The sequence below is a fragment of the Oxyura jamaicensis genome, chromosome 4, assembly GCF_011077185.1.
Source record: "Oxyura jamaicensis isolate SHBP4307 breed ruddy duck chromosome 4, BPBGC_Ojam_1.0, whole genome shotgun sequence".
NCBI lineage: Eukaryota > Metazoa > Chordata > Aves > Anseriformes > Anatidae > Oxyura > Oxyura jamaicensis.
Genome location: NC_048896.1, coordinates 9226028 through 9252772, shown reverse-complemented (window position 1 = coordinate 9252772; position 26745 = coordinate 9226028). Strand labels below are relative to the sequence as shown.

The 26745-nt window shown below is 44.7% G+C and overlaps 1 protein-coding gene across 1 annotated transcript; it reads right to left on the bottom strand.

The window, feature by feature from the left end:
* Positions 1-4638: 4638 nt before the first annotated feature.
* On the bottom strand, positions 4639-26745 carry IL13RA2 (interleukin 13 receptor subunit alpha 2). The gene is made up of 10 exons (XM_035325522.1): positions 26311-26745; positions 17179-17333; positions 13504-13655; positions 11241-11394; positions 10581-10701; positions 8391-8575; positions 7137-7294; positions 6140-6284; positions 5834-5936; positions 4639-4959 (listed from the first exon to the last, which is right to left on the bottom strand). The coding sequence occupies exons 2-10, from the start codon at positions 17255-17257 to the stop codon at positions 4917-4919; spliced, it is 1140 nt and encodes a 379-aa protein (XP_035181413.1). The 5' UTR covers positions 17258-17333; positions 26311-26745; the 3' UTR covers positions 4639-4916.

The window sequence follows — 26745 nt, the reverse complement described above, 5'->3', positions numbered from 1 at the left end:
TGTTTGCCTCGAAGCTATGAGAACCACACGTCCTCCTGAGAAAATTCAGCTTCTACACAGACATAAAGAACTTGACAGTACTCTCAAATGTACCCTGCCACACAAAGAAGCAAGCTGCAAACCCACCGCAGCACATGAAACTCTTTAGATTTACTGATGATATCATTAGCTATGGCACTCCCAAAGCTTCACCATCTGAAAGATGAAGCCAGGTGGGCTGTGCAACTTTGCCACATTTCAGGATCTATGCCTAGATCTGTGGTGGCTCAATGATGTGCTGAGATGCGCGGTGGGGTGGCTCAGGGATGGACATTGTGAAGGAGCTGATGCTACAGCGAGACAAGGACGCAGAGCGAGGCACAGTCGCTGCTGGGCTGAACCTAGGGCTGATGGGGTATTTCTGAGGGTGCTCAGTGGCAGAAGGGTAGTAGGTAGGGCAGGGGCAGGGCTGGCAAGTGGCATGGGAGACACAGCTTCGGTCAGTGCAGCAGCAGCACTGGCTTATGGACGTGATGCCACGAGGCACAGAGGCTGATAATAGCCAGCTGTCAGCGCGGTAATGAATTATGGAAAGAAGGTGTGGTACTTCTCTACTTAGCGGCACAAAGAGAGCAATACTCATCTGTCTTACGGTGAGAGAGCCTTGTCTCCTCTATTTAATTTTCGTGCAATAAATACTGAATTCTGGCAGAAGCGAAGCTGCACCTGCTTTCCTCCTCTGCGATGAAGCACAGATGCTGACACCCAGTGGCCATGGAGTTGCTAGTGCCTGTACGAGACGGAAAAGCTCAGCAGAAATGCCTCAGCAGGTGAGATACAACTTCTACCTTTTTATTTCCTTGTCTGCAAGAGCAGTAAGGAGTTCCTTACAGCCTTGCTTTGGCAGGTTATAGTGTTTGTATCTTGTATTCAGAGGCCAGTCAGAAAAATTAAAATGTGTGTGGATGGGAAATGAGCAAACATAAGATAGATTCGTTTTCAAATAGTTCTCTTGTTGGCATTTTGAAAATAAACCTCAGTGAGAGAAGGAGAGCAGTTCTATATGTTCAGATGCTGCTGGTGACCTTGGCATTCGCCTTTGCTGTTTTGTTACTTCCCAAAAGCTGTTAGAATATGACAGACGCAAATTGATTTTGCATTTCCCTGCAGCATGCGCAGGATTGTGCTTTCATATGTTTGACAAGTATTGACATCCTCTAGGGAAAAGAAAAAAAAAATAGGAAAGGTTGCTGTTTATTCCTTAACAAATGGCTCTAAGACTTTATCAGTCAAAGACAGAAAAAAGACTCTAAACTCAAGGGTATGCAAAGATGTTGTCTTTGTATGTTTGGCAAAGACATGCCTTGCCAGCCGTGTGGGGCCAAGCAGAGGCAAAACAGGGGGGGACCCAGACATGAGCCGGGAACAATAAGAGTGGAGTATGCCAAAGGAGTGATTTTTGAAAGTGCTTTACTTAATATTAATTATAGACTACAGCAAATGGATTAAACCACTGTAATGCAAATACTGTGCAAAAGAAATAATTAATGTAATGCTATAAACTTAGGCTGGGAGGAAGCATACTAGTGAAATTCTAGCAGGGTTTAGGACACCAGGAAGGACTAGCAGCTGGCCACCTGAAGGGATTACATTTTGTTCATGCTGGAGAGGTAATGCTGTGAGGAAGCATGTGGGGGTAGCTTGCTGCCACTACTGGGGTGAGCTGGTGAGCGGGGAGCCCTGCACCAGGGTGAAGCTCAGCTTCTCTTCCCGAAACACTCCTGCCAAGCTGCAGGATGCAGGTACCATAAGCAGATGTACTTAATTTATCACTTTGTTACTAGGCAGGTTTCTAAGCAGGCTTCTGTCTGACTTTTGTATTGACTGAAATAGCTCTGATATTTTGGGGGCCAAGTTCCAGCTGGAGAGGTACAACATCCATTCCTGCACCACCTCTTGCCTGCACTTGTTCTTTTCAATTCTTCTCCTGTTCTTCTTTTTGGACAAAATTAGGCTCAAAACTTTCACCCAGTTTATACAGCCCTCCTGGAAGAGAACTATAGCAGAGTCGCAGCTTGCTCTGCTCTGGCTCGATTCAGCTGCCTTTCCTGCCAATCTGCAGGTTCGGAGCAGGCTTTTTGCTCTGTGATGCTGCTGCATGAGGTCTGACAGTTTAAAAAAAAAGTTCTGAAAAAAAAAAAAAAAATAGTTGATTTGAAGTGCACACTGTGGTGTTTTACATCACTGATAAAGCTGTGGGAGCTGGCAAGCAGCCTGTGAGGACTAGTTTTATTGGCAAGCCAAGAAGAGCAGTGTTTTACTGTTATCTTGTTTGATAAACTCTGACATGAGCAGCACACTGTGCCCTTTGCACAGCGACCTCTCTGGATCTAGCACTGGGCTTTCTGCCTGGATTTCATCTTTTTCTCTTCGATAGTTCACTTCTTCTGCTCATGCACTGGGCTCCAGGCACACTATCTCAAATCTCTGCCTCCTGCAGAAACCTGCCTGCCTGCAGCCTGACCTGTTCAGTGACCAGCAGCCTCCAGAGAGAACAAGGAATCTACATCAACAAGCAAAAGAGTGCACAGGATGGGAAGCAGCAGCAGCGAGCAGTACCTGTGCCACCATGTCCCTGTGCCTCTGTGTGTTTACAGTGCTCGCCAAGGGAACACAAGATGGAGAGCCCACATTTGATGGCCATCTCCAAATACTGCCCACTCCAATTTCCTGCATGGTACAGCAGGTGGAATTGCATCTGAATTACCCACTGCACCAGGCTCTAGCTTCCTACCTCTACTTCACGTGGACGAGTTTCATAATGTGGTCATGTGTTTTTAGTAGAAGTTTAAACAGTTGAAAGGGCTGGCAGAATATCAGAGACCTACACGGAGTTATTTCCAGTAACAGGGAATCTCAATGGGATGCTTTCCAACAGTTTTCTCCAGTGCTTCCTGATTTTAACTATTGCCATGACGTCAGTTCTGAAACCCATAGCATTAATACCGCCTAGCTCTGGATGTGTCAAAGCCCTGTAGATCCTGAAATTACCATGCAGACCTCAGAACTAGTGTGGCTGAGCATTTCCTCTCATCCTGGTGTTGCAGAGTTTGAGGTCCAAGCTTGGTCCTCCCAGGGACTGCCCTGCCATGATGCTCCATCAGTCTGCAGGGAGGTACACGCAGTCTGGACTTTGGAGCAAGTAGAGCAAAATATTTGCTCTGTGCAGGGGCAGCCATGGTGCAGGGCTGTGTCCCTTGTCCCAGCAGAATCCTGCCTGAGACGGGAGAGGGAAGGAAGGGGACTGCACCTGGCAGGAGGGCAATAAGCAAAGAGCTGCTCCCTGCCATCACACAGAGGAGATGCCATCCTGAGCCTCCTGCATGCTTCAGCATGTTGTATAAAACACACATTCCCTTGAATTGCTCTGATGAGCATGTTTTGTAGGTGTCTGATCCTGGTCCAAGCCAGCCTTATTCCTGCTGACTTCCTGCTCTTGTGGTTCCTTTCACCTTCTCTGTCAGAGCAGTCGGTGCGTTGCCAAGTCCAGGTCCCTTCTCCAACCACTAATGTGCTCACTCATCAAAGTAAAACACAGTATTTCCGATGTTGGTTGCTTGCTCACCAGTATTTTCTAAATTTAAAACCATCCCATGCTGGCTGGCCAGAAGCCCCAGGAGGCAGTAAAGAGTAGATTAGTTTGTCATCAAAATATCAGCAATTGGTAAGCTTCATTTCTGCTCCAATCTGTGCATAGACCAATTTTTTCCTGGTGTTTGCCTTCTTTGATGTGTCCCCAGATAACACTGGGTTGTTGCCTGCTTAGCAGTGGAAGCAGCAGATAGTGATTGAATAATTTTGCACTTGGATGTGTAAAACAGTGCTTGCTGTGTTGATTTGTGACTGGTTGGATTAACGTGGCTCTTTACATAGCTGATTGATGCAAACTTGATTTTCCCTTTGAGATGCCTCTGTTCACCAGAAATTCCCGTCTTGAGTAAATGCTCCTGCAAGATGTGTTTTCTAGGTTGTTTAGATGAAATGAAAGCACAATAAACATAGGGGGTTGAGTTGGTTAGTTGGTTCATTTTCCTGACAAAAATAAAATTAGAAAACAGAGCCAGGCTTTGAGAACTGTTTGTTTGTTTGTTTGTTGTTTTGTTTTGTTTTGTTTTTGTATTGTTTTGTAGTCATTATCGGGGGGACTTCCTTAAAAGTCGATCAGTAATTTCATCAGCTGAGTGCATGGTATTAAGAGACATCCTGGGTGCTTCACTGAATTCTACTACCTGCGCCTGCTTCCTAGAGAAATTTCCTTACTGCCTTTGCAAGAGTAACCCTCCACTTCTCCTTGTCACCATCTGTCCCTTGCAGTGGCTGTGGCTGTGAGTTTTTACAGCAAAAATTCCTCTCAAGGCCTCCCCACTTCAGCTTTGCAACAGCTAAGGCATATCAGTTAGTAAAATAAATACAGTTAGCTCAGGCTCAGCACTTAAATGCTATCACCACACTGAGGGATGGAGACTAAGAAGTGGTGAGAAGAAGAGTAATGTGCAGTGGCTGCATGCAGGCATTTGTACCTAGCTTTGTGTGAGGTGTTGCCCTTCAGTGTATGTCCTGCTGACAGATTTCTGGAGTCCTTAAAAAAAAAAAAAAAACTCAGAGGAATGTGTTATCTTTATTCATTGCAGTTTTCATGCCTCCTTTTTGTCCTTTGTCCTGTTATCAGAAACAGTTTGCTCCAGTCAGCTTACAGCTCCTCCAATGTTTTCCTAGGTCTGCTGAGGACATGCATTGCGACAGCCAGCCTCACAAATGGCAGCAGGCAGGGAAGACTCACTTGGACTTTAGAAAGCTCTGGGCTTCTCAGCCATCCTTGGGATGATGTTCTGAGAGCAATCCTTCAAACACAAGTGGTACAGCAATTGTGAGCAGAGTTAGCATCCCACTGACGTGTGCATTGCTTTTCCTGCTGGGGTTCTGCAATGGACACAGACAGTTATTGACAGCACCAAGACAACGGGGGACACACAATGGCATCCCTTTCACACATCACAGTGTCAACGCAGGAAGCATTTGCTTCCCACTGATTTCTTGCTAGCATCTACACTTTGTTCAAAGTTCACAAACCATAAGATTTGAAAGGTGTCCCAGACTCCATGCATTCAAGTATAAAATTTGGGTTAGTCCCTCTCTCAGAACAACGTGGAGATTTTTCTCTACAACTTAAGATTTTTAAGATTTATTTTTTTTTTTTGCAAACTTAAAGAGCTTATTAGAAAAGCTTTCTATTTGCTTACCCTGTTTTTTCATAAGGAAAAGATAATATTATCAGTACCAGGAGATCAATTCTCTCTAAATGATCCTTCAGGCAAGAAGAAAATGCCATCAGTACTAACAATCTGGGACCATTCACTGTGTCTGCTTTCTCCAGGTGCAGCCAGTGACATTCAGATGAATGCAAACAATGCAAAGAGAATGAGGCCTCAGCCCAGAAAAACAGCACTTCTGAAACACAACCAGAACAAGTCTCTGCTGTCTGAGTGGTTTGGAGCAAGACAGTGGCATTACTTATGCTGTGAGTAACTTTGCTGCATTTAATAGAAGCAGACTGGTTTTGTATGACCAGGTTTCGGGTCCCTGATGATTTTATGGGTTGTTGTGAGGCATTTTGTGTCAGAAATGTCCCAGTTACAAGGTTGCTTCCCAAAAATAAGCTGTTGTTTAGTGTCCAATCTTAGCTCATCTGTTGATGTTTTTGTCTCTTAGTATTTAATACCTTGTTTAATTTGCAGCCATAGTCTGACACACCATGTAAAAGCACATTGCACGGAAAGGCTGATGTAATGCTTACCTTTTCTTGCACTGACCAATCAACATAAATATTATGAGGCTACTTGACAAACTCAGAATGACTGGAATGAGAATAAATAGCTGCTTGTCCTCTTTTCTGGACACTGCAAAGATAAATGATACCAAATAAGAAATTGCTACATTCCAGAACAGGTCATATTACCTCTTGAAAGCTTGTTACCCTGCATATATTAATTTATTTGTTACAGACAAAAAATAAAATAAATAAAATATAAAATAAAATAAAATAAAATAAAATAAAATAAAATAAAATAAAATAAAATAAAAGTTACTTTTGGTTCCCTACCAGAGAAACACTCCTGCGTCCATTCACTCCAGAAGCCCTGGTCGGCGCAGAAATTATTTGTTCTCCCCCTGACACGGACACATGAAATGCTGCTTTGATTTGCTCTGGAAATAGTAAAAGCAGTCTCCATTTGGGTTGACACAGACTGAGAAAGAAAATAGAGAACAAATGGCAAGGAGTTATGTGCCGCCACCGGTAGCTGTCTGGCATGACCTGATGTTTCTGAACATGCCCCCCAGGCTTTGCAGATCCCTGGATTACTTTTTAACAGTTTTGAATGGTTTCATAATAGCAGACCAGCTAGTGCCAGAAAGATGATAATGCAGATAAACCTGAAAACAGATATGTTCGGGGGGGGGGGGGGCCCAAGTGTGTATGTCACAGTTCATATCTGTTAATTTATGGAATCTTTCATGAAATTAATTATGAACACTCATATGTAGGATATGACAATTAAAGAAAGAAAAAGTCCTTCAGACATTAAATGATTCAATAATTATTGCCATTTTTTGCTATCAAAACTGCAACTAAATGACACAGAAGGAAAAGGCACTACGTATGAAAGATCCATTGTGTCCCAGGACACTTCTTTGGAGAGATTAGATTTATAGTTTCATTGGACCAAGCTGTGCTGCCAGGTTCAGGAAGACATTCCAAAACACTCTTTAAATTTATGTTAAGACTTCCTGAGGTAACAGGCAGGAGGCCTTAGAAAGATATTGCTCAGAAACTCACGCTGGCCTCTGTTACTGCTAAGGCAATCACTGCAGCTGAAGGGTCAGGGTGCTAAGCACCAACACACGCAGAGAAGCAGCTGGTCAGCTTCCACCATCAGCAGCACCAGCCAGGGGCTCTGCACAGTCCACGAGCAGGGCAGTGAATGTTCTCTCCCTGGTTTGGTGCAAACTCTGCTTTCCTGGCATGCATCCCCACCGCTGGCAGTGCCCCCACCTCCCCTCCCTGGGGCAGGGTGCTGGCAGGGGTGTGTGGTCCCTACCGCCCAGGCAGTCTTGGCCTTCCCCTGCTCTTCTGCCAGCTGGACCTCGTACTCCAGGCACTGGGGCGGCGTTTCGCCACCTGGTGGGCTCCACACCACGCGGAGCTCCTCGGACGCAGACATGGAAACCACCAGCTGCTTGGGGGGTGAGGGCTTTGCTGGGGCCCCGCCCCCCCCCCCAAAGAAAAGAAAAGGTCAAGAGGTGCCATCAGACACATCCTGGTGGGAATGACTTCAGGTAATCAACCACCAGCCTCTGTCCCTTTTCCCCGCTGATGGGATTTTTGAGCACCTATCAGCCATGATGCTACAGGAGCAAGGACCTCACCTAGAGGCTGGGTTGTTTATTTTAACTTGAGACATGGCCAGAGCTAGTGCCTCGGTCTGCGATGTGATGCAGGTGTTTCAAAATGCCAGCTTCTAAGCAATGTTCTTGGCACACTTTCCTCAGGGAGCAAACAGACAATTTGGGGCCCTGTAGTGAGGTACCTCAGTAGTGTTGTCCTGAGACTCTGCATCCCAGGAAAGGCTTGGAATATGTCATATGGCCAAAGCCACACAAGAAGCACATGGAAGCCCTAACCGAATCCAGAAATCCTGCTTATTAGCCCAGTGGATTAACTGTAGGACTAGCTGTTTATCCCCTGATATTTACATGTGGGCAAATAACATCAACATAAGAAGTGCCCTAGCGAAAAGCAAATCTGTCTAAAAGGTTATGCTTCATGCTGCACTTTGTTTTCTTTCCCCATCTGTGACAGGTTTCAAATCCACCTTTGCTTTCTGTTCACGTGTCTCTAGCAGACCCTACTGCACTTTACACTTCTCCCCTGCCCTTAGCTTGCTTTCAACAGCAATGCCCAAAGACCTCTCCTGAGCTTGCAGGAGCAGAGCAGCAGCTTCAATTCCAGTCAGAGGAAATAAAGCCGCATTTGCAGTTCTGCTGCTTGGACCAAAAAAAACCAAAGCTGCTCTGCTGTCTGCCCAGCAGACCACTTATGTCCTGAGTCATCCAGCTGCTGAGCGCAGCACTCCGCAGCACCCACTGAAACTGCAGGGTGGGCACTGAGCAGTGCCGCTTCCTGCAGACACTTGTGGAGGCAGGTCATGCAGGCCACATGCCACAGTGCCTTCTCTGGTGGAAACCCGTCCATTTTCAAGAACACACTTTATTTTGAGCCCCCTCATGCAAGGTGTGAGCCTTCACTGGCCGTACAGGTCTCCAGAGCCCTGCTGCTTTCCTCCCGGCCTTACCTAGGTTGTGAAGGCGCAGGGTGGCATACAACGGCCTCAGCAGGGTGGCTGCTGCTGACCCATTGACACAAATGCTCAGATCCTTATATTCTGCCTGGCTCAGGTTCTGCAGCATGCAGCCAATGTTTATACCGTGGTCCTGGATGTAGTCATCACACTGAACTGCATGGTCCAGGCCCTCATACCTAGCAGTGTTATTAGGAAAGTGGAAAGAAAAAAAATAATAAAAACAATGGCAGTTAATACTTTATTATTATTTACTTAATTATTTTAATAAGAACAATTGGATAGGAGCAAATGAACCTAAACCATAATCATCTCCTGTGCCCCACCCACCCTCTGCCTGCCACAAGTGACTCAAAGTACAGTGTTATGCATCCTCTCACCTGGACTCCTGCTACGGGAAAAGTGTTGGGGGGAGGAGAAAATAAATTAAAATGCATACATTTTTTTCCCAGGTTTGTTTTTATAGGCTGTGGCAACCTCTCTACAAGCCCTCTGCTGGAGCACAAGGGACCTCATCAGGGGCCACTGCATGAGTGAGCAGGGGCAGGCTCTGGCCCCAGCTCACGAAGACACCCATCTTCAAGCAGCCACTGGCTCTGGAGTTAGAGAAAGGTCTGCTCCCATGCCAAAATGCAGCGGTTTGTGGCAGATGACATGTGCCATGAATGTGAGCGTGCTAGCAGTAACAAGCTGTTATGGTTGAGTGTGGGTAGGTCCTCTGCATACAAGCAGTTGTGTAATGGAAACCTAGGAGGTGGGATCAAAGAAAGGGTTTGCTGCTTATTAGTGATTGTGAAACAGTAACCCTGTCCTCCCAGACTGCCTCCTGTCTCTGGTGGTTACTTCCCAAAGCTGGCCCCATCCTGGAAATACTGCCTGGGGCTTCCTATCACCTTTTTAATGTTCCTGCTGGGTTATCTCTATTTTGGTAGGGCTGAATCTGGCCTCTGTATCCTACGCCTAATAAAAGTCTCCACATCATGATGTGGGAAAAACCTCATCTGATAGTGCTATAGAAGTGAACTCAAAGGGATCAAAGGCTACCAGGGCGGTGTTCCCACCCATTCTTGTTATACAATGGGACCCAGATCCAAATGCCTGTTTTTGTTAGAGGCAATTAAATATTTTTTTTTTTTTTTTTTTTTTGTGGGTTTGGAGTTTGTTTGTCTTTAGCAACAAATCATACAGCTCCATGTTGTTTTTTTTCAAGCAGACCTTTGTAGTTTGTAAAATTGTTTTAAATCAACGTTCCTGTTTCGAAGAACATTTCCAAGAGTCACACAGAAACTATTTTTATAAAGCAGTTATGCTTTTCTTTACAAGTAGCCCAAAGGCATGAAACCAAATGATTTCCTAACTAGTCATCTTTACCATAGTGTCACAGGAAATGAAGCACAAGTGAAGCATTTAGTTTATCTAAAAACACTTAAGTCCAGCTTAATTTTTCTTGCAGAAGAGTCATTAGGCAGTAGTATAAAAGAAATAACTGAGAAGCATGGATTATTACTACTTCTAGACAGCTCTTTTGCTTGGATGAGATTTGCTTGTATGAAAATATATTTGAGAATTAAAAGTGTTAGTGCCAAGAGTGCCTGCTCTTCACATATGGTTCACTGAGCCTTGTAACCGCCTGCCTAATCCTATGCAATAGAGATAAATGTATTATGACCGAGATAAATGCATGGCCAGAATGGCCAAGGTATATGGAGTGAAGGAAAAGCACAAGGCCTCATGATGGCCAACATGCAGAAAGCACTTCATGCAGGTGTATAAAAAGGAAAGTAGAAGGAAGACAAAAGGAACTGCTCATTTAAGATCAGCAATGGATTTTAAGGAAGGCTGCCCAGAACTGTGGAGTCAGGCTGCTGCCATGCACACAGTGACAACTCCCAGTATGGGGCTGAGGAAGACGTGTGTGTCCCACCTTGCCTTGAGCAAAAATGCCCCAAAGCCTGCTCTCTCCTCTCTATGCTGGACACAGTTCCTGGAGAGGGGCTGGGAAGAAGCAGGGTTTGGGGATTTCCCTGACAGAAGGCACATGTTGCTGGGAGTGTTATTCTAGGTGGATAATGTAACAGCTTTGCCAGACATAAAAGCATATTTTCCATTTTAGTACACTGAGTGATTCAAAGTGAGGTTCACTTGATTGCTGTCTGGCTGTTTTTCTATTTTGCTGATACATACCAGTAATATAGACCATAATGTACACCGCGAGGAGCGAGGAGACCTGGTTGCCAAGTGCACTCAAGGTATTCCCAGTCATGATAGATGCAATGAAAATTCTGAACCTCTGATTCCAGCTTTCCTGTGAAATGAGAAGAAAATAACCAGTATAACAAACACCAGTCAGAAATACAATTTTACAACTTTGAACAATTGTGTGCTGCAGTCAAAAGACAAAGAAGGCCAGTCATAATCATTAGTTTTGCTGCCAAGTGCTCTGTTTCACATAAAACTCAGTTTGCTGTGGTTAGAGCAGAAATATGTGTAGCTGACCCCGTCATTCAGCAGTGGAGCTCTTGCAGGGAAACCCAGCAAGAGACAAGGTAAGGACAGAGTCTTGCAGCAAAGAGAAAGAGGCAGGAGATGCTGGTTCTGGTTCTACCTCTTCCCATGGCCTGTTAACACCTGATGGCAGGGGACTCATTGCAGTACCTTCAGAAATGAGCCCCAGGTATCCAGTAAGCACAACCACAGCCACAGACAGCAGTGAGATGTCTTGAGATGCCCTCAACCAGCCCTGCAATGGCTTAGCCATCCAGCAACCCTCAGGCCAACAGTGCTTCATGCAACAGGCTCATGCAAAGTGTGAAGCTGCACCAGGTACAGAAGGCTGCTCCTAACCTTGCAATGGGACCTGAAAGGTAGCATAAATCCATTCACTCTGAACCTCCACGTCATTGGTACACCGTCCTTCAAGCAGGGTCTGTACCTTCACTTCAGCAGTCCTGCTGAGGTCAAATCCAACTCTGAATTTTAGTTTCCTAGTAAAAATAACCTGGTTGAAAGATAGACTTTATAAGCACCTCTTTTGTCACTGAGCTGCAGAATTACCTACCATTGCTAACTCTAGCTGAGAGTAGGCTCGTTCCATATGTTTTAATGTTTCATTTCCTTTTAACCCTGCTTCTCCTACCAAGTGCTTTTCAGGCACTCTTGTACAACCCACTCTTCTGTTGCTTGTGCTGCACATCCTCACTGCCTTTGAGACCCTCCACCCCAATGACAAAGAAGATTGGACATCAAGGCATTCCCACCAGCCAGGAGCACCCAGGAAGGTCTAAGGACACTGACATAAATCCATTTTTTTTTCAGGAATTGAGGTAATCAGAAACAGAAGCAAGCTGTATCATGAGGAATTTGTTCTTGTAAGTGATGGTTCACATAGGAAAGTGCAACCACAGCCAGCAGGGCTAGGCCAGCATCCTGTCCTGGTGCAGAAGCCAGGTGACGCTGCACTCCCATGGTTAGCCTACTGGGAGACAGCTTTATGAGCATTCCCTCTAAAGATTTTTCTTTTTGCCTCAGGATTACTCACCCTTCCCTTAATCAAGAAAAAGTAAGTTGGCAAGAGCTGCAGCAAGAGAAGAGGGAGAAGGCGTCATATTGACCCAAACACTAACAGACTGTAAAGTGAACACGTTTGCTGCAACAGGAACTTGGAGCAGTGGGAGAGCCCACAGCTGGGCTTTCATCAGCAGTCGCAGGGCTTCTTAAGCCCTGTTGAGCCATGTGTTTCTACCAGACATTGCTGACTCTTGCTTTCTCTGATATTCCCATAGATTTTTTTTTACTTTTTTTTTTTTTTTTTTAAACCAACTTTTCTGTATGACCTTATCTGGCACTCAGATTTTGGCAGGGTGTCCAAGGTGACATATTTCTCTCTTTTGGATCTACTTTGTAAACACTTTTATTACTTGTGATTCAGAGAATTCTTACATGGTCTTTTTAATTGCTTTAAAAAATATATATATATTGCATTTTTTAAATGTCAGTTAAAATCCTCATGGAAGAATTTGCACAGCTGCATGCTGCTGCATGGATCAAAGCATGACTTGCACACAAAGAGCAACTTTCATGTGCTGGCAACTGCAATCTCCAGCTGAAACAGGGAGGGAGTCTCTGTGCTTTTCCCCTCATTCAAGCTCCAAAGGATAGCTGGGCTCAAAGCCTTTGTTTGGTGGCTGAACGCAGCCTGGCAGCCTTGGCTTTGCTGCCTTGGGTGGATGAAGCAGACAAACAGCTCACACAGGACCTGCAGAAACCATTCACAGAAAGAGGCCAGGGTCCACAATACAGCTAATCTGGTATGCCTGCTTCTTCTCTCTCTCTTTAGTCTCTTGACCTGATGAGCTTTCTAACACTCCTGCATTATGGTTGTGCAAAATCTTCTCTTTCAGGAAACTGAAAGGATTTTTTTGGTACTCCTCAGTACCATGTGCCAACCAAGCAGCCTGTCACTAGGTTTCTCCTTGCCCTGGTCCATTTCCCTCTCCTAAAGACTTGCACAAATGTTTCAACAATCCTTCCTGTACTGTGTCTGTCTGCTGTTGCCCTGCTACATATCAGTAAGACCGACAGTTTTATCATAGAGTTGAACTACAGTCAAACATATCTAAAAAACAGAAGTAAATGTCAATTAAAAACACTCTTCTGAATGAAAGGAATGTTAAAGCATTGGGATGATTAATGAAACATAATCTGGTAATTATTTATCATGCTGCAACCCTAAGGATATGTTAATGTTGCCTGAGTTCCAGTTCAAATGCTTGTAAAGACTTTCTAAAAAGTATAGTGCCTTTTACAATGAGGAATGCTACTGGATATCACTTTATTATTTTTGTCAGTAAGGGCCTCACCCCCTGATACAAATAGCCCCTTTTCTAATTCTCACTTCTGATGTTGTGAAATTTCAAAGCACATTCCTGTCTGGCAAAAGTTTCAAAGCACCGGCCCTATGGAATGGAGTCTGCCCTCCTTTTTCATGGGAAGTTGGAACTGCTGTTTTACCACTGTCCTGCTGCTCCCTTAAATGCAAACACAAACCTGTACAAGAAATAAAGGCAGAACAGTAGCAATACAAAAGGAGTAAACTATGTTCTCTTACCTTCCATTCTCTATCACCCGTGTTACGGTATTCAAACTTGTATTTTACTGTGCACTCATTGAAGGTTTGTACATTGGGTGGAGGTTTCCACTCTATATCGAGAGAACCTAAAAGCCCAGGATCAGTGATCTGAAGGTCTTGCGGGGGAGCAACTAAATCAAAAACAAAGCAGAGGGTAAAACAGGTTGTTGATGTAAAGAAAAAAAAAAAAAAAAAAAAAGCCATTAAATTTGGTGAAATGAAAAATGCAGCTGCTGGGTGCGGAGGGAAGCTGGGTGGATGTTTAATAGCCTCCACTCAACAAACATGCACAACCTCACCTCCTGCCTACACAAAAAAGAACAGTTCTTGCTGATACTCAGGGAAAACAGTCAAGAACCATTGAGGAGGGACAAAAATGCCACGATATCTTTGAATTTCAAACTGTTGTAAACAGAATTGCTGTCCTAGGATGAACTTTCAAGTCCTCTAGTTGCTCACTTATAACTAGGATGAACTTTCAAGTCCTCTAGTTGCTCACTTATAACTTGTGGTATTTACCAACAGCTGTGAGGACAAGTATCCTTGCTGGCATTGCATCCAGCACGTATACCAACATAGGATGACAGATCACATCATGCAGTCAAAGAAATGTAAATTCCTTAAGTGTAACAGAGGTAAATCACCCATCTTGCTTTAAATACTCTTTTCAAGCTTATTGAAGATTAATGAGAGAAACAAGATAAAACCATACAGAAGCACAAAAGCAAAGAGTTAGAATCATTCTTATTCTGGACATCTGTCAGGTATAAATTAAAAAAATAAAAGTGCTTTTACAGTCAACATAGCTTTTATTAAAACATTGTAAGTTGCTACCATGTGTTAATATATCAGAGTATATTTTGGATGAATTTCAAAGTAAGTCATGCTTCCTAAAACTCAGCTCTCTATTGAGAATGCTATTGACATAACAAAGCTGTTCAGGTCATTCTATTTTATTAGTTCAAACAAAGTCAATTTATATAACAGGTCATTTTACTCCATGTATGCTGTCTAGCAGTGATATTATCCATTTGGGTTTCTACATATTCATTGCATGATGCACGTCCATCTCCTGGCAGTGGCAGTCTTGCATTGCTGCCACATCTCTGAGTGTGGCCTCCAGGGCACTGCCTTCTCTGCCCCCTTTTTGTGTCTTAGGATTTACACTTTATTTATTTATTTATTTATTTTTAATAAATCCATTACGAAAGAAAACCCTGAGAATACCTTTAAGTGGAAGACATTGATATAAATCAAACTTTAATGTGCTCTTTGAAAGTTTACAGAGAACATTACGAAAAGATGTATTTCTCCCGAGGAAGCCCTCCCAAATGAAACACTTCACAGGCAGCAGTCTTCAGGTTCCACATTTCCCAGCATGTAAAGCTCCCTGGGAGACTGGTTGTTATGTTAGATGTCAAACTAGGAAGGTTATCACGGCAATGCATTTAGGGAGGTGCTGGGGCAAGGAACAATAGATAACAATTCAGAGGGGAAATAAATGAGCTTTTATGTGTTTTTTTTTTTTTTTGTGTAAGAAGTAAAACATTTTGCCTCCCACCAGCTATGAGTCCTGTGAATGCAGCCTGGGTTCAGAGCATGGCTGTGGGCTTGATCCAGCTCCAGAGGCAATGGGGCATGGCCCTGCACTTGCAGCCCCTTCTATCCAGGGTCATCCTGCACATTCCCGCGTCCCCTCAGAAGGCCAGGGAGAGGTGTCACTACCCTACGGCAGGCACAGATTTACCAACATGGGCAGAGGAGGGGGGAGTAGGGGCATAGGCAGCTCTGCCTGTGCAAAGAGTGCCCAAGCTGGGCTCTGGGGGAGCATCAGAGCGAGGAGGGCAAGGTGAGGGTTTTTTCTGCATCTGCTGGTTCTTTGCAAACCTGCAAAAGCTCCAGGAAAGGGAGAAGTGGCACTGGCAATAAACTGGGAACAGAGCTTAAAGAGGCACAGCTGCTAAAAAATGAATGAATGCATGTCCAGAAAAGCCATTTATGGCCACAGGAATGAGGGAAACAGAGAGGAACAGGGACGTTCATCACACACCGGCCAGCCCACGCGGAGAGCTGACAGAGTTGCTGCGAGGGAAGACTCCCACATCCCCAGCACACCATGTGTGAGCATACAGCTGGCCAAGCTCTGTAGGCAGGGCTGGAAGCAGCACTGGGAGCTTCCTCCTGCAAGGATGAAGGTTGAGCCTTGCCTGTATACAAACTAGCAAAAAGCTACTAGCCTTGTTTGTGAGTCTTGTATGAAACTTGCAAGAGAGCAGTAGGTTAGGCCAAAGTGGAATTTCTGTTTCTCTGGAAACAATAACACTCTGAAATTTGTTTCCATCCTGATTTTGTTTTCCATAAGCAACATTTTTTTTCAAAACAATAGCAACTCTAAACAGTAATTATTGCAAAATAAATTTCAACCAAAATTAAAGTTCACTGGGAATGGAAAATCTTTGTTTCAGGATGTCACTTGCATTCTGGAATCCAATTATTTTATAGATGTCAACGCTGCCTCTTGCAGTTCCTCAGTTTTACGATCTTACAGGACATACAAATCTCACTCACATCATTCACACAGAACACAGGACTTAAAGCACTCTGTTTTGTCATCTAGCCTTGAAGGAAAGCTGCTCCTGAGTGTTTCTTGAAAGAACTACCTCCTTCTCCGTGTGGCTTGCCCTGCAGTGACTCATATCCCACTGTGCTGGATGGCAGCTGCAGCCCCCACACCATCCCGCTCCCAGTGCCCTGCCCTCTGGCTCCAGCACCACTGCTTTGATGACCGACCGCCGGCACATTCCTGCCGAAGGTGTGCAAGAGAGCTGCCTCCTGCCGCTGCCATGCACTGTGCAGGAGGGTTTTTTCATTTTTTTCCACCTGCTTTACAAGTGGGAAAATGGCAGCCTACGAGGTACCCCCTGCTCTTTTATATCTGCATTTCTTGGTTTGGTCAGCACCAGAGTAGGGGTGCAGGTGACTTTCATGTTCTGAGAATCACATTTTAAAGGCAACGCTTGCTCACCTGGAGTAGCAGCATCGTGTTTGCTGGCAGCTTCCTGTGCATGCTGGCGGGCAGAGTGGGGAGCCTCTCGATGCCCTCCCAGCCATGTTTTCACCTCTCCAGTGCACACCAGCTGTGGAGGGCAGGGTCAGTCCTGCTAAATGGCCCTCTAAAGAGGGAGAGCATCTGGATGTGAAGTCCCAGCTTCCACTGCACCCAGCCAGTGACCGTAACGCAGCAGAGCAGTACAAGAGAGTTTCAAGTGCCACTGCTATGGCCAACAGCCTTCAGAGCATTATTTCTTACAATAAGAAATTATTATTCTCAGATTATGAATTACTCTTGTGTTTCTTACACCATGCACAGTCTGTACAGCTGCAATCACACTCAGGAGCATTTGTGACCCTAGGTGGTGTTTATAAAAGACAGCCCTATATCAAACGATATATTCACTGTGCAAGAAAGGCAGTTTCTGCTCCCTTTGAAGTTTCCACTAAACACACAATATATTTACGCAATTGATTGCATGTTTATAAATCTGCCCCTTGCTGTAACAAAACAAAAGCCATGGCTGAAGGTCTACCTCTGCAAAGAGCCCGCGCTAATGCAACACACGTGTAGCAGGAGCCCTGCCCAGGTGCTGCAGTTACCTGCTGTCTGCTGGGAGGAGGAGGCCATGCAGCCCCACACCAGTGCCAGGGAGAAAACGTAAATCCTCCGGAGAGCCATCAGAAGGACTTCAAATGTTCAGGGCAGCCAGTATGCGGTGTTGGGAAAGCTGTCCTTTGACGCACAGATAGGAAGGCTGGAAAAATGAAGCAGAGATGAAATGTTTTAACACGGCGGTGGGGCTCTGGAATTCCGTCTGCAGGGTGTGCACAAGCAACAATTGCCTTTTCACTCATTTACCAAGACAGATTAATCATTTCCCAATGGAGTTGTGGTTTGTTTTTTTTTGTTGATGGTGTTTTGTTTTTTTAAAAAAAAATTTTTGGGGACAGCAACACATGGATGACTTTAGCTTCATTCAAAATAGTTTCTGGTTAACTAAGCACATTCTCCAAATGAAAGTCAGTTTGCAGTCATCAAACTGTCTGCAGCACATCTTCTACGGAAAGAGTGAGGCAGCCAGTCAGTCATCCCTCCTTCTGGAGGGAGTGCCTCCAAAGAGTGTCATTTTTTATTAGAAAACCCCAACTCAGAATGCTTGAGACTTTCTTTATCCAATAAACAAACACAATTTACTAAACTGTCACCAGTGAAGCTTTCATGTTTCAGGATTTGGTCAATAAAAAGGAAAAAAAAAAAAAAATCACAAGGGTTTTCTTTCTATTTCATCCTTCAACAACAACAGAAAAAAGTGATGTTAGCAATGTCTGTGAGAAGTCTTCTTTGTTATAACAATTTTTGAAGCGAACAGATTTGTCTTCCAAGCAGGTCTGCTGGAGAGAAGATGGGGTGTGAGAGGGAGTGTGGAGCAGTTTTTTTTGGGGGGGGTCCTCCTTCCTTGAGACTTCGTGCTGGAGGGGGCAGGAATCATTGCCCATGAACACACCATCTCAGCCAGCCTCCCTCTAGCAGAAAGCACATGCATTACAGGTTATATATATAACCATATATATATATATATAACATATTTATTTTACTTTTACATATAGAATAGCTACAGGTAGAGATGCAGGTATGTGTAGTGCTTAAGTTCTGCTTGTGTAAAATTACGGTGGCACCCATGGGAACACACAATGCATCCCTGAGCTTATTTCAGATTACAGACATGGTGTTTTGTTGCCCCACATCCTTGGATACAAAGGTTGGCTCCTGGGTGGTACTCTGGCATGCCTACTCCTCAACCACCCAGCTGCTGTGTGACAATATAAAATTGGTAGAGCTTGGGAAATCTGAGGGCTGAACCAACAAAGACCCCATCCCACTAAACAAGGAGAAGGGAATCAGGTTGCCCTGGGGGGGACGAGGGAGGGAGTATGAATTAACCAGAAATCCTAACTGGCAACACATGGCAGTGATGAAAAACACACAATTTCAGAAGCTAATTTTCAATGCAAATGAAATTCAGATCCTCCCAGGTGCTCCACATTAGTGTAAACAATACCAGTAATTTTTTGGTTTTACTGTAGAATGAGAAGGGAAAATTCCAGTCGGAATAAACGAGTAGAATTAGTTTGTAACATGTTAAACAGGACATAAAGCTTGTGTCAATAAAACCCATCAGATGAGATGTATGTATAGGTCTTTGCTTCAGAAAGATCTCATAATTCAGTACAAAGATTCTGTGATAAAAATAGTAGTGGGTTTACAGAGCTGTGAAAGCAACAGATATAACTCACACCTGATGAATAACAGCACCCAAGGACTGAGCATGAATCTTAATGGAAGAAGATTTTCTCTGTTTCCAATTATGGTTAATTTTAACATATTTCCATAGGCTCACAAAGCAAATTAAAATAAGCAAATATTTACACAGAAAGATTTAAAACCAGTGAAGAGCTCTTACCTGGACCTCTGCTAAGTACAATGGAGCCCTTCGGCCTCTGGAGGCCTCAGCTCCTCCACAGCCTCATGGCTGCTGTGCTAAAGACTTTGCATTTCTTACAACTTCAGGGGTCTTTAAAGACACCTGTGTGTTCTCTTCAGGGATCAGATATCACACTGCAATGTTACAGCACTTGCCATACAGTCAGAAGCTTTATTAAGCTAGCAGTTAAGCCACTAGGGAGGACACGCCAGGATTTATTATCTGTTGGAGTGAATTGTTGCCATAACTGTGCTCAGTAGGTCAAAGGTACGTTTCAAATATTTTAGTAATTTATTAAAATTAAAAATAAATGGTGTAATCAGCACAGGCTGCCTGCCAGAGGCTACCTAATCCCCTGCAGTGCTGAGGCACAGCTGTCCCCAGCACCTGGGAGCACCATCCCCATGCAGCACCTTGGCCTATGCACTCCAGCTCTAGTCCCACAGGGACAGCCCTGGACTGGGCTATCCCACGGCCTCCCCTGCAGCTCTCTGGCTCTGCTCACTCACAGCACAGACAGCTGTTCCTGCTGCTCAGGGACCTACGGGAAATACATAAAATTCCCTCCATCCTTTTCCATCCCCTCCATCCTTTTCTGCCTCTTAGTTATATCGGCACAGCTGGTCACCACACACTTCGTAGAGCATTTCGTGTCCCTGTTTACTTTATCCCTCCTTCCCAGCATCATCCAGGGAGCCGTCCCACCTCCCAGCTCCTCCTGCACCTTGCTCAAGCCCTGCCTTAGGTTCAGCCCACAGCATCCTTTGCAAGGACTGGGTACTTCCACCACACCTGGTTTGCCCCCACTTAAAGCTCTACTACCATACACAAATTTCTGTCCTTTAAGGAAAAATAAATAAATAAATATAATAGTTAATCTCCCTATTGCCTTATGTGAGGTGAGGGAAATTGATTGCAGCAACTCCCCTGCATGTAGGACAGTAAAAGATGTTTTGGAAAGTGGAGCTGCAGTGCGCGTGCCCTGACAAGTAATAGGCTGTGGCTGAGGCTGCACGCATCTTCCCATGGCCAAATTTAGAAATATTGAGAAATGGTGATGACATACTAAGGAACATGAACAACAGTATCAGGAACAGAAGGAGCACTTCTCGTCAGGAAGAAAACAGCCCTCAAAGCACCTGTACAGGACATGTTTTATCAGTGTTTGAACCGATACCCAAAAGAATGTGTTGTTGCTCCCAGTTGGAGTCAATGAGAATGTTCAAAGCAGCAAAGGTAGGATCAAGCCCTTTTCTACCTGCCAGTCATCCTCCCGATTCCACTGGGAACACACACACATGTAGACATACACAGCTGGACAAGGCATATCAACCAGCAGTGCTAAGGAAAAAAGTGATCCCATATATCTTGTTACAGCAACTACCTCCCAGAAGAGACACCAGCTGCTGCGTGTGCGCAGCTTTGAAGGCAGAGATGCAAGAGCAAGGAAGAGGGCCACTGGGTTCTGTTGGGATCTTGCAAAAGGGGAACTCTGAAGTGGCAACCGGGAAGTGAGTGACCCACTGCTGTCCTGACACTTGGGTGGCACTTGGCTGGAAAACAGCCAGGAGACCTTGTGAACTTTGCTCATGGTTGATCACCATGTGAATGACTGCTTGCTCTTCTTTATGAAGCAACAAGCAGCAGAAATGGGTAGTACAGACCCTGCTGCCTGGAGCATCCAATGATATTTTATTTTTTAAGGGGGAAAGGAGGTTATGGGTTTGTTCTCCCTTCATTGAAATTGCACGTCTGGTTGTTTCCTCCTTGCTTTCTACAAAATAAGGGGGAAAAGTTCCTTGCTGCTGGTAAATGTATGGCCTTGCTCTCAGAGTTATGCAAGATGAGGTTTTAACATTGATGTATTTTCATTGTGTAAGCTATTTTAGAAGAAAAGGTCACATTGGCCAGATCATTTGAAACAGATGAGAAACATTTGCCAGTAGGGTGAATGCCAGTTCCCAAGTGCTAGAACTGGGTCAGTTCCTGAGAAAATTAGGTTGGAAAAAAGCACAGTTAGGCTTTGCAATAACAGGACTCCACTGCACAGCCTTGGCCGACGGCTTGGCCTATGCTTGGCAGCACCGGAGCACACAAGGAGGAACAACGAGCTCACAGTAGTGCTGAAAATCATCTGCACATTCACAGCCCCACCTGCTCAAACCAGCTCCCCTTGCAAACTGAAGGCATCTTTCTTTTCCTCTCCATGTGTTGTGGCACTGGTACCTGAAGCTCACACCATGTTCCTCCCCCAGACAGTGCTAATGCAATCCCCAGACTGATGCTGGAGGAGGTCAGCCAAGGACAAGCTGGGGAGGATCCCTGCCCTTTTCCAGCTATGTGGAGCCAAAGCACAGCCCACACAGCAAGTGGGAGGTGGCTCTTCACACCTTTGTAACACTGTGTGCTCAGACCTTGGCTTACACTGATCTTTTCAGTGCCATGCTCCCCAGGTAGAGCAATGCCCTGGCAAGCTGAGGGAAACACGGGGCAGAGCCCTTCATGTGCCTGAACAGAACCTCATGCCCTGAGCTCAGGGCAGGGACAAGCAGGTGATTTGCATCTTACTGAGAATTCTGCAAAAGGGGTTAAATTATGAAAAGCTCATGGAAGAAGAGCCTGCTGAGTGACAGTAAGGACTCCCTGGCTCACGTGCTGGCCCTGCACACAGCTGGGAGGGCGTTCTGGGCCTGAGCCCTGTGGTTGGGATCAGCTCCCCACGGCTATGACCTGCACCCACCTCTTCTCAGAGCTTTCTGAGGTTTGTGGCAAGACACCTGTGTGTCCTGCAATGGCTGAATTGGCAGGGGTTTTTTTTCTGTTCACCTCCCTGATGTGGCTGCCTTTGCCATGAGGCATATTTGGAAGTGCTGCCAGCACATTCATTTGACTGAGATTCTGGGAGGTTTGTTAGGTCAGTGAGTAACTGCTGGGGTCACTTTGTGCTCATGAACTTCTCACAGGAGCTTTCCCTGCAGAGCAGGACTCACTGATCCTCCAGGAGCCTGGCCAAGTCCCAAGGCACTGCAGTTGCTCTACAGGGGCAAAATTAACAAGAGGCAAAAACTTGGGAAGGCAAACTTGTAAAGGCATCTCCAGGGTGAACAGGAAATGTTGAAGAGCAGAGAAGCCCCTGGGCTCAGTCCTTGGCCTCTGTCAGACTCACTGAGCAGGTGTACCCAGAAAAGTAAAAGTGTATATGTAAAAATTCACTTTGATTTGAGGAAATAAACAGAGAGAAGCATCTTTGCTAAAGCTCCTCCTTGCAAACTGAAAAGAGTATGGTAAAGGTACAATTGCTGGAGCCAAGTAAAAAAATATAGGCCAAATCCTTTCTGGTTAAAATATGTTTGCTATGTTCATCTCTCTTGTGCCAAATTGGTTTTGTCAAACAATCCACGGCCCTCCTATGTAAAAATATTGGGATTTGATGGTTCAGAATAAAAGCTTTCAACTTTACAATTCAGCTTCATGTTAAGAAGTAGCTTCCTATCCTATGAAATAAAAAATAAAAGGCTCCAGCTACGAACAGAACATTTGGGTATTGAACAGCATGTTTCATTTGATCCAAAGTGATGGTTTTTCTATTGCCAGTGGGAAGAAAAATCAATGACTTATAAAAGCCTCTTAATTGCCTCATGTTTCAGGGAGGCAAGTCTCTTTTATACAACTTGCATTAAAAAAGCTCTTTCCAGGGTGCCAGAATAAGAGAATCAGCAATTCAAAACAGACCTGTTGCCTCCAGTGTAGTAATATGAATTGCACAGAAAAGGGTATATCAATGCCAGGAGACATGCTGGAAAGAGGAGCATGGTGCAGTGGCGACAGACTGATTGTTGCAAGAATAATCCTTTCTTTGCATTACTAAATTAAACCCTTGTGGCTTCCATGGAACTCCAGGAAGTAATAAAGGGAATCCAGACTCTTCAGCAGTGCCCAGTGTCAATATTTATCCTTGTGGTGAGTGGAGTCCTCAGTTTTCCCTCTGTGTCTGCTGATGACTACTGTTGGGGACTAACCCTGGTTGGACATCTCAAGGAAGGCACAGCAGCTGTTTGAATGTGCCTGCATTATGCAAGCCAACTAGGCAGCTGCTGTGGAGCTGGCACGGCTGACCACTGAAATTTTTGCTTTCAGTGCAAAGCAAAGAGGGGAGTGCAGAGAGGATGAGGGAATGCCAGGGACAGGCATGCTGGAAGGGGACCGGGAGCAGAGCCCGGCATGCCAGAGCCCAGACTTTGCCTGTAAATACACCAGGGACTCATGAGAAGCACTGAAATAAAGACAGAAAGCCAGCACAGCAACAAGTGCTAATAAGCTGGTCACAAATATATCCAGGCGGAAATTAAAAAAGAAACTAAATGTAAAAGAAACTACAGATTATCTCTGGAACAGGAAGGCTCTGAAATATCTCTCAGCAGGAGCTGAAGGGACAAACAGCCTACCCACGTATGCTTGCTGACCCAGCTGAGCAATGGAGTGCTTGTGACAGACCTGTCTGACCCCAGCACCACAAATACTGGGTACAAGACTGAACAAGGAGCTGCCCGTTAAGAGCTGCAGAACAAATGCTCTTCATTTCCTCCCACCAAGTCCACCTCTTCCCCACAGGTGCATCTGCAGGCACCCAGCTGGCCCTGAAGCTGCCTTAGGAAAGACCAAAGCCTTCCCTCCATGTGGCTTTGAACCCAGGTGATCTAGTGAATTTGCCTGAATGGCACAGCTCTTAAAGCTTCACACAATACTGGTGGAGCTGAATCCAGCTCAAGCAGCAGTTACTGTAACTATCAGGAGCAGGTTCCATTTGCTGGCTGCTGTGGAAAAATGTGAGTCTAGCCCAGTGCTAAGACCCTCAGATGTTAAATCTTCAGAAACCAAAAGGAAGAGTAGGAACTAATTTGGGCTCCTGTCTCCTCCAGGTCAGTTTTCTGCAGCTGCACTGGAGGAAGTCTGCAGATCAGGTGGGAATATGAGCTTTTCTCTCTTGACTTCTTGTTTATCCTAAGGAATTGGATTTTATCTAGTTATTCATGACTGACCTGTAATTTATGTTGGATAAAAAAACAAACAAACAAACAAAAACATGCAGAATGGACCCTAGCTGAGTGATAAAGAGTAGGCAGCTTCCTGGCAGACATTTACAACTTTCTACCTGTGCAGCAGGATTGGCCAACCTGCTTCCCAGTGTGAGGCTGGTGCCTTTGCATAAAATCCTCTCTCCACTTGCTCACTAGCCCTGTGTGACAATCAGCAGCCAGGCTTTCAGTAGCTACTTCAGTGCTAAATACTACAGGGAGGGAACATCCCACCCTGCCCCATACTCGGGCTCCCCTGCTAAGGACAGCTGAGCCCTGCGAGGGCCACTTTCTGCCTTTTGCTCATGAAGGCAGCTGGTCAGTCGCACCATGCTCTCTCTCCACTCTGGCCGCCTACCCGGCATCCTGCCATTTTTTTTTTTTCCCAGTAGTGTTTACCCCCAACAATAGATGAGTGCTCTGCCTGCGTGCTTTAATCTTTCTAGTTTAAACTACCAGGTTTCACAGAACAGCAGTAAGTAGTTCCAAGCTCGTTTTCAAGTTGCTTCAGAATTAAACAAACAAATGAAAGAGTTGCTATGAAGGCAGAAGTTTTCATGCTGAGTGCTCTCACAGAAACTGGGAAAGCAAGCCTGGCAGTGCGCAGCCCACTGCAGATCAGCCCCACAAGCACAGCCCTGCAATGGGCAGAGCACTTCCCAGCAGCCTGCCCAGGGAATGGAGCAGGGATGGATCCAGCACTGAGAGCCACAGGAGCCAGTGCTCCATCTCAGCTTTCAGACCACCTTAAAATAACAGTAACTTCAAGGCTTTTTCATCATTTTTTTTTTTTTTAAAATTTGAATTTTCGTTCACAAGCCTCTGAGCCCTCGGGACAAGCAAAATAAATTTCCCTTTCCTTCTTTAAATTCTATCCAATGTCTTGTACTGGAAAGTTTAGCAGAGATGTTGGCAGAGGTCCTTCTGGAGTGATCACTGTGCAGTGGGAGCAGTTAAGTGTAAAAGACAGATATTCTGTACAGCTTACTGCCCTAACCTTGGTGCCAGGGGATCTGGCAATTTCCACTTGCTTCATTTTTGCCTCCCCATGAGTGGGATCTGGCAACTGGAGTCAGCAGGATGAGCTGACATTGCATGAAGTCTCTGTGCCTGGCAGGCCAGCTGGCAAACACTGGAGAAAGGACAAAGTCTCTAGATCATTATCACGGACCAGCCTTTGATCTCTGAGCTGCAATCCTGGATATGAAACAGTATTTACCCTTGGGGGAGATGGTTTTCCTACAGCACAGGGTGCCTTTGGAGTAGACAGCAATGCCGGCCCCTTCTCCTGTGCCTTGCATGTCCCATACTCATACAGCTCAGGAAGATCAATGCAAACAGCCCCAGCCCCAGCCTCTGTGTCTCTTACATAAAGATCTTACAGGTGTTGAAAGGTGCATTGCTGGATGCTTTTATCAATGGTACAATGTTTGGTCCAATGACAAACAAACCAGAAAGAAGTTCTTTAAGTTAAAAAATAAAATCAGAAAAAGTGCTGAATTGATTTTTCCTCTGCAGATGCAAATAATTTGAATTTCACCTCCCTTCCCCCCACTAAAAGAGCAAACAGTATATCGGAGAAACTGCTCCGCCAGGAACGCTTAGACTGCAACGATATCTGCTGACATTTTTATTAATGAGTACATGCTGATTTAAGACAAGCCTAGATACTGTTTGTTATATTAAAAACTATTTAAATGTTTCCATAAAAGGAAAAATATGGGATTTTACACTTTTACATTTATGTTAGGAATGACCACAGAAAGGATTTCAAAACAGCTAGAATGTGGCTTGCAGGGTATGGAACAGCTGTAGCAACAGTAAAGTAAAAAAAAAAAAAAAAAAAAAAGTGTAATTATGTCTGTCTGTAAACCTGCAATTCAATCATCACCTTCAACTCTCTGAGCAGCCAAAGTTATTTCAAGAACACAAACATCATTACCATTAAAAAAGAAAGAAATACTGATGGAAAACTCTTTCAAATTCACATAGAAATGCTAGTAAGCACAAAACAATATTCTGTATTACACCTGCAAAGGTATGCTGAGTTTCAAAAATACACAACAGAATATAATTACAATATAAAGCAGACAAATTCTCCCACTCCCATTTGTCTAAATGCAGCAGAGAATGAGCTGCTGGGATTTAATGCTGATCACATAGTTACAGCTTACCGTAACAGTTCTGGATTTTCCTTTGAGCCAGGTAATGCACAAGATGAAAATATTCACTAGCTGTAAAAAAAAGAAAAAAAGAAAAGAAAAAAAAAAAAGAAAAAAAAGAAAACTGGAACAGCAAAATTGAATAAAAAGTCCTGCATATATTCCTGTTTCTAGAGAACAAGTTTCAAGCAGCTGCATCTGAACAGCCAGCCTGGAACAGTTTAGTGTATAGGATACACATGAAGAAATAGGGAAGGGAAGACGACAACTGCTCACTGCCCACGGCAGAAATCTGGCTGAACATCCCCTCCCAGTTAGCAAAGTAAGCACATTGTGCACGTGGGATATAGTAAACAGTCCCACACCAGCATTTGAGGGATTTTCCTGTCACAAGATGTATTTTGATCAGAGAACCCTGATTTATGCAAACTGAAGTGTTTTGTGGAA